At 56.2% G+C, this 7,058-nt stretch overlaps 1 protein-coding gene across 3 annotated transcripts in view; it reads right to left on the bottom strand.

The window, feature by feature from the left end:
- Rufy4 (RUN and FYVE domain containing 4) overlaps positions 1-6,796 on the bottom strand; it is a 21,594-nt gene extending 14,798 nt beyond the window's left edge. Inside the window, exons 1-12 of one of the 3 annotated variants that reach the window (XM_048808540.1) lie at positions 6,119-6,796; positions 5,878-5,959; positions 5,633-5,714; positions 5,321-5,451; positions 4,881-4,928; positions 4,618-4,769; positions 4,382-4,488; positions 3,726-3,851; positions 3,342-3,448; positions 2,872-3,015; positions 2,434-2,500; positions 274-906 (exon numbers count right to left, since the gene is read on the bottom strand). In XM_048808540.1, the coding sequence (XP_048664497.1) occupies positions 274-906; positions 2,434-2,500; positions 2,872-3,015; positions 3,342-3,448; positions 3,726-3,851; positions 4,382-4,488; positions 4,618-4,663 (1,230 nt within the window). In that variant the 5' untranslated portion in view covers positions 4,664-4,769; positions 4,881-4,928; positions 5,321-5,451; ... (1 more) ...; positions 5,878-5,959; positions 6,119-6,796. Of the gene's footprint in view, positions 1-273; positions 907-2,433; positions 2,501-2,871; positions 3,016-3,341; positions 3,449-3,725; positions 3,852-4,381; positions 4,489-4,617; positions 4,770-4,880; positions 4,929-5,320; positions 5,715-5,877; positions 5,960-6,118 lie in introns of all 3 variants that reach the window. The other 2 variants (XM_048808539.1, XM_048808538.1) reach the window with 2 other exon arrangements.
- Between the last annotated feature and the right edge of the window lie 262 nt (positions 6,797-7,058).

Below are 7,058 nucleotides of genomic sequence, written 5' to 3'. Positions count from 1 at the left end.
TCCCCCCAAAAAAAAAAAAAAAAAAAAAAGAAAGAAAATAATTTGTGGGCTGGAGTGCTCCTGAGTTACCACTGGGGACCCCATCTGTGGGTCAGGTTAGAGGGAAGGACAGCCAGGCGCAGTGGCACATGCTTGTAATCCCAGTGGCTCCAGAGGCTGAGGCAGGAGCATTGCAAGTTCAAAACCAGCGTCAGCAACTTAGCAAGTCCCTAAGCAACCTAGTAAGAACCTGACTCGATAAAATAGAAAGGGCTGGAGGCCAACAGTTCTCACCTTGACTATGTCCTGCAAGGGCTCCTCTGCTTGGTCCTCCCCACTGGTCATACCAGTCACTCCTTTTTGTTCTTGTGGCTCTTCTGTGGTGGGGTCTTCCTTTGTTCCCGGGTCCTGGGGGACCCAGAACTCCCCCAGAATGTTAGGCTCCTCCCACCCCAGCCTGCTGCCTGCTATTGCTCCCTCCGTCTTCACTCTGGGGCCGAAGACCAGCAACCTCTGAGTGGGACCCCACTCTGTTTCTTCTCCATGGACCCCTTTTGTTCTCTGAACCTCTGCACCTGGCAGAATCCCTGTGCCTTCAGCTGCCATCCCTGTCACCTCCTTCTGAGCCTCCTTGGCCCCCACCTTCTTTGGCATCATGCTGGCTCTTGGCTTCTCTAGGAATTTCTTGGTGGACCTCGGAGCTCCTTCCTCCAGGTCTGGCTGAAGCTCCTCCTGCTCCTGGAGGAAACCAAGGCTCCTGGAATCTTTTATCTGCTTTTCCAAACAGGAGGGAACATGTCTGTGTTGCTGAGACCTGGGAAGTCCAGCCGGTTGGCCTCCTCTGGGGGCATCTTGTAGACAGCTGGCTTGAGTGGTGAGTGGCTCCTCCAGCTGGACTCCTTTGGGGCCTCCAAATGCTGCTAAGATCTGCAAAGAAGCCCCCCCAAAGCCGTCATCTCATCATCAAATCACTCACCTGGTGCACTGAAGAGGTTGCAGTCCCAATCCAAAGGGCTTGCTAAATACAGATTCCCAGGCCCTTCCACAGTGAATTTGATCAGAACAGAAATAATTTCAGCAACACGCCAGGTGATCTGAGAGCCCAGCTTTGATGTGGAGGGAGCACAGCAGAGTGAGTGTCTCCCTGCCCCTTCCTCCCCACCTCCAGCCTGTGTCCGTCTCCCTCCCTCACCTGGGTCTTCAACGGTGATCTTGTTCCCCCTAAGTTCCTCCCACCCCTCTCCTTTAAACTTTCCTCCTGAACTTCACTCTGTGTTTCAGCTTTCACATTTCAAAATGGGAATAATAATAGCTGGTCTGTAGAATTGTGATAAAATCTCAAATTGACTGACACCCAGCTGAGTGACATCTCTCAAGAAGCCCTCTCTGTACTCCCATCTTCCTTGGTCCATATCTGTGTCGTTATAGTTGTCCCTTGATTTCCAGGAGGATCTGTTTCAGGACCCCACATGGGAACCCAAATCCATGGGTGCTCAATCCCTTATATAAAATGGCATAGCAACTGCATAAAAGCCATGCAATCGTCTCATATACTTCAGATAATCTCTAAATTATAAATCTTCGAATGATGTCAATGCTTGTGAATAGCTGGTGTGCTATATGGTTTAGGGAATCAGGACAAGGGGAAAAAAAGTCTGTAAGTATTAGGCACAGAGGCGATCATTTTTCCTAAGTATTTTCTATCTGCGGTTGGCTGACACCAGAGATGTGAAACCCAGATGCAGAAGGTGACCACACGCTTAACATGTATTGCATGTGCTTCTTTAGGATCCATCTCCCTGAACAAGACCTTGAACCCTTTGAGGTTAGACACAGAGTCCTCCTGGTATCTGAATCTGGTGCCTGGAGGTTGGTGGGGATGCCAAACATGCTTGTGGAAAGATGGAAACAAAGATGATAATGACCACAAGCTGCCCGTGGTGAGGCAAGCCAGGACCTTGCTCTGTGCTGCATGTGGGTGTCTCAATCCATCCTTGCTGTGACCCTACAAGGCAGGCAGGTAACTTGCCCAAGGGCTGTGGTTAGTAAGGGGTGGGGCTTGGCTCTGTGCCAGGCAGTCCGGCTTTCTAGTCACTCCCTGAACTCAACTGGATGAATGTGACCTTGAAGTAGACCAACGAGAATGGCCAACACAGGTTGTCTCCCTGATCTGTTCCTGCAAGCTTCTTCCCCGCGCCTCCTCCTCCCTGGTCCCCAGGAGCTCCTGCAGATGGCGTTGGTGCTCCCTTTCCCTCCGCAGTATCCCCATCACTCCAAGAGCAGCAGCCTTCTCCCCCACTGTGCTCCTAGTGGGTCCCCTGGCCCCCACACTGGCTCCTCTCTCTCTCCTGTTGGTCCCCTCTGTACACAGAGGGAAGGCCAGCTACCATTCAGTCTGGGGGTCCCGGCCAGATGCGCAAGAGGCAATCAGTGAAGGCAGAACAGAAGCACCACCTTTGAGGAATCTTTGGTCTTTCTGGGTCTTCTTCTCTGGGTCCAGCTGGAATTGGAGCAGCGGGACCTGAAAGTGAAAGAGGACGAGGACCCTGGGCCCCACTCCAGAGGTGGGCTTGGTCCTCAGATGGAGGAGGTCCCATCTTTCCAACCACCCTGTCATCTACTCCCTCCCACTTTCCTTCATCATGCTCTCCATCCATCCACCAGCACCACTGTCCACTCCTCCTCCCAGCCTCTACCCACCATCCAGCCGGTCTGGAGTGTGTATCCCCTATGCAGGGCCCTGGGACAGCATGAGATTACAGTGGGGACACAGAGGGCCAGGGCAGTGGAGAATCAGAGGTCAGGGATGGAGCTGGGGGCCGAAAACTTCCAGCTTGCTCGGGATGCAAGGGGGCAATGAAAGCCGGCAGGGAAGAGGCTCCACCCACTCACTCCGAGAACATGGGCCAGGCACCATCCAGGTCCGGCCGCTGCAGGTCCAGGTCAAAGGCCACCCCATTGAGCGTGTAGAGAGAGTCCAGGATGTCTTCCCGGAGTTCAGGGCACAAGAGAGGGCTCCGAGGGCCGTACCATTCCCTGTGTTAATAGTGATCGCCAGCCTTGGCTGTGACCTGGTGCTATGCCACCCCAAACTCTATGAATCAGCCTGTGCTATACACCACATGGGACTTTTCCAGACAGGGCATGGCCCTTTGGGTCAGGAGGCCACTCTATCATGATGCTACCATCACTCTTGGGTTCTGGCCACCCCGTCTGCTCCATTCTTCCTGGCCTTTCCTTTCTGACTCTTGTTTCGTCATCTCTGAGGTTAAGCCTTTCATCTTGGGGCTAGGGAGGGCTCTCTCATGAAGGAGGGAGTGGGCTCAGATGGTGTCCCTGGGGGGATGTCCCAGTGGCCGCACCTGATGAGCTCTGGGCTCAGGAGGCAGAGCTGCAGGGACTCAGCCAGCTGTCCATGGGCTAGACAGAAGCGGATGAAGGCGCGGCCTCTGCCCAGAGGGGTCTTCAGCTGTGGAGGTCACAGAGGGCCAGAGAGGGGGCAGTATTAGGCCACAGCGAGTGAAGACAGGAACAACTGGCTGACGAGGAAGGGCGTAGTGGGACTTGGAGGCTGTGGAAGGAGACGGGGGCTGCAGGGTGCTGGGGGCAGGGCTAACAAGACAGGGGGTTGTGGTCAGCAGAAGGGTCTGCGTGCCCTTTGCCCCCGCCATTCTTGTCAAGAGCCTGGTGCCAAAGCTCCATCATGCTTCTGAGGTCAGCCTTCCCGCCCGCCTGGCCCTGGATACCTTCTCCTGCGAGTAGATGAAGCGAGTCTGCTCAGTGTCCCCTCGCTGCCGCCGCAGGGCAGTGCAGAGGAAGTCCCAGTAATCCTTCGGAGGGCCCAGGAAGCTCTTTTGCTCTTTCTGGTCAAACTGAGCCCAAGAGAAGGGAAAAGAATGTAGAGAAATGCTTCCTGACAGAGGTGCAGATGTGTAGCAAACAGGCAAAAGATGAAGTCAGAGAAGTAGGAAGGATGCTTTTATGTGCATGAGGGAGGCCATTGATCACCTCAGAAGGTTCAAATGAGGATTAAATAAAGTCAGTCAAATAAAGGACTTTTAAGCACATAGTAAGTGCTTAAAAAAATTCAGTGACAGTTATGATTTGGGCTCTAACCAGAATCGTGAAGGGCCAGTCCTAGGACATCTGTGCATCTGAAGCTTTAGTCTTGAGACCAGCATGTCTGACTCCTGGTCCCATCCTACCCAGCTTTGCTCTACCTCCCTTCTCAGGCAGCAACGATAGCTCCAGGAATGAGGCTAGAGTCAGGGAGAACTTCCTGACTGAGGGAGATGGGACAGTGCAAAGTAAAATAGGGAGGCAGCAGCTCTTCCCTGGTATCTGTGGACCCTTGCTCCAGGCCTGGGGCTGGGGAGAGGGCTGGGGGAGGGCAGGGTCCCACCTGCAACAGCAGCTCCAGGCAGCCGCAGAATCTGTGCAGCTCAGCACTGGCATCTGTCACTGGCCCCTGCCCATCCCCATAGCCCTGGAGGATGGCAGAGACAGCAGCTGTGGGGAGAATGACAGACACAGACATGAAGACATCAGCGACCGAGGCCTCTGAGGGGGGGAGACGCTTCCGAGAGCCCTCATTGTCCCTGCAACTCAGCCTCAGAAACTCTCTCAGGGCACACTCACCTTTCAGGTCCCTGGTGACCTTGAGGATGGCCCCATCATCTGCCATGGGTACTTGGAAATGATGCAATTCCCTGTGACTTACAAGGTCAGCTCAGGAAGAACCTTCTGGGCTCAGCCGCCCAGCTCTCCTTTTACAAACGAGGAATCAGAGCCTGGAAATGGAGCAGGACTTACCTAGGGTCACACAGCAAGTCAGCTAGTAGGGGGATAACCCAGCTTCCTTGAAGGTCAGCGTGTAAAGATGGTGCCATGGCTCCACGTACTGGGCAGTCACTGCGCTCATTGCTTGACACCCTTGTCGCGTTTAATCCCTACAATAACCCCAGGAAGTTATTAGCTCCATTTTGTACCTGGTGGACCCGGACACAGAGAGGATGAGTCTCCAATATCACGAAGGTTTAACTGATGAAGTCAGAACTTGAACTTAGAACTGTACGCCCAGAGGGCCCGTGTTCTCAGCCTGACGATGTAAGGAGCCTCTGAGTGAGCAGAGTATACCATGTGGACACTGTGCTGGGGGAACGTCACCTCCTTCCCCCACGGACAGCCCTCAGTCTAGGCAGAGCGTCGTCATCCTTGAAACCCACACTCCTCCTTTCCTGGGCCCCAGCTGAGTGGAAAATGTGTGTTCCCAGAGGAGAGGGAGGCAGAGGTAGAGTGAGTCCCCACAGCTGGGAGGGGCTGATGCTGAGGAGCAGGGCACCTGGTGTTAGTCCCGCTGCCTTCTTGCAGGGGCCTCTCGGCCTGTTCTCCCAAGGGATTCTGGGACTCCAAGATAGACATTATGGCCCCTGAGGGCTGATGGGCTCAATCCGAGATCCCCGCATCAAAGACCTGGTAGGAGCAGAAAACCCGGGGGTCCTACCTCTCAGCCAGGGTTGCTGGAGTTTGGGGTGGGGTGGGAGTGACGAAGCAGTAGGTCACAGTGGAGGAGAGTGGAGAAGAAACTGAAGGTGAATGGGGAGGCAGGAAGGGGGATGGGGTGCAGGGAGAACAGCACTGGGAGTCTACAGACCTGAGTCTCCATCCTGGCCCGGCTACTTGCTTACTGTGTGTCCTTGGGCAAAGCCACTCACCTTTCTTGGTCCTTAATTTTCCTATTGTCCACCAAGGGGTTGAACTGAGGGCCTGGGCAGCCCTTTCCAGCCCAGATCCTCTATTAAATCCTCCCCTCTCTCCAGGGTCTCTCTGTTGCCGACCCCTAGAGTCACCCCCTTTACCCAGCTGCTCCTATGTCCCAGGACCCTCCCTACTGCTCACCTGGGAAGACCTGGCTGGTGGTGCATGGACAGCTGGACTCTGCAGCCTGGGCCTGTCGCTGGTGACTTCCTAGCCATGGGCCCTGGGAAGTGACTCAGGCTCAGGCCAACACCCTGGAAGGGGAGGGGCCAGCCCTTGCCAGGGAGAAGTGGTAGAGGCGGGCTCAAGGGCACTGGAGCATAATGGCTCCCCTCAGGCACACCTTGGGGAAGGGCTACTTGTTGGCTAAACTTGAACTCACCCCTGGAGTTTGTCATCCCTGCTGTTCAACTTCCCAGTCCCTTCCTCTTGCTCCTGTCTTTCTCCCTTTCCACCACCAGATGGCACAAAGAGGCTGAGGCGTTGGTCGCCGGTTCCCTCTAAGGGTCTCTGCTCTGTCACTTCTTGGAGGCGGGCTCTAGTTGAGGGCAGTGGGAGGACAAGGGCCCCCCTGTCCCTTCCTCCTCTCCACCTCAGCCTGCTGAGGGCTCCCCATGAGTGCTTGTCATAAGTGCCCTCCTCCCAGTCCTTGTACCCACTCCTTAAGAATGGAAGTAAAATCTACCTGGTCCTGCAAAGGGCCAGGTGGGCTGCCTAGGGGGCTGTGGTCCTCCCACCCTGGCTTGCTCTGCTTCTTGGGGTCTTTCTAGTCTGGGACACCCGGGGCTAGTACTGGGGGTAGAGAACAGAGGAGCAGGGACCTGCGAGATCTGTTTTCCCGAGCCCCAGGAACCGCATGTAAACACAGCACACAGAGATGTCCAGTCTGCCTTCCGCCCCACAGAGGCTCTGGGTCCCATCTCTGTCGCCAACGTCCCTGACTCTGTCTCTCCTTCCTTCACTCCCGGTGTCTGCTCCCTGCCTCTCTCGACGCACGGGGGTCTCTTTCTCACTCTCCCAACTTAGCCCGCCCCCGCCTCGGTGTCCAGGACCCTGTCGCCGCCCCTCCTCGAGTCCCCTGCGCCCCCTGCGCCCTCGGATCTCTCCCTCAGTCACTGGCTGCGTCCGGGCGCGGTGTCACCGCCCCTCTCCGGGCCCCGCGGTCCCCAGCCTCCAGGCGGTGCAGCGGCAGAAGGCGCGGACTCCCGCGGGGCCGGGCTGGGGGCGTCACCGCTCTGCTCCGGACGTCGCAGGCGCCCTGGGCCGAGCCGTCGCCAGGGCTGGGGCGGTCGGCTCCCGGGGCGCCTTGTCCCGGGCCCGCC

Source organism: Marmota marmota, unplaced genomic scaffold (assembly GCF_001458135.2).
Source record: "Marmota marmota marmota unplaced genomic scaffold, marMar, whole genome shotgun sequence".
Taxonomy (NCBI): Eukaryota; Metazoa; Chordata; class Mammalia; order Rodentia; family Sciuridae; genus Marmota; species Marmota marmota.
Note: the sequence above shows the minus strand (reverse complement) of the source record. Positions and strands in the feature narration are given on the sequence as shown.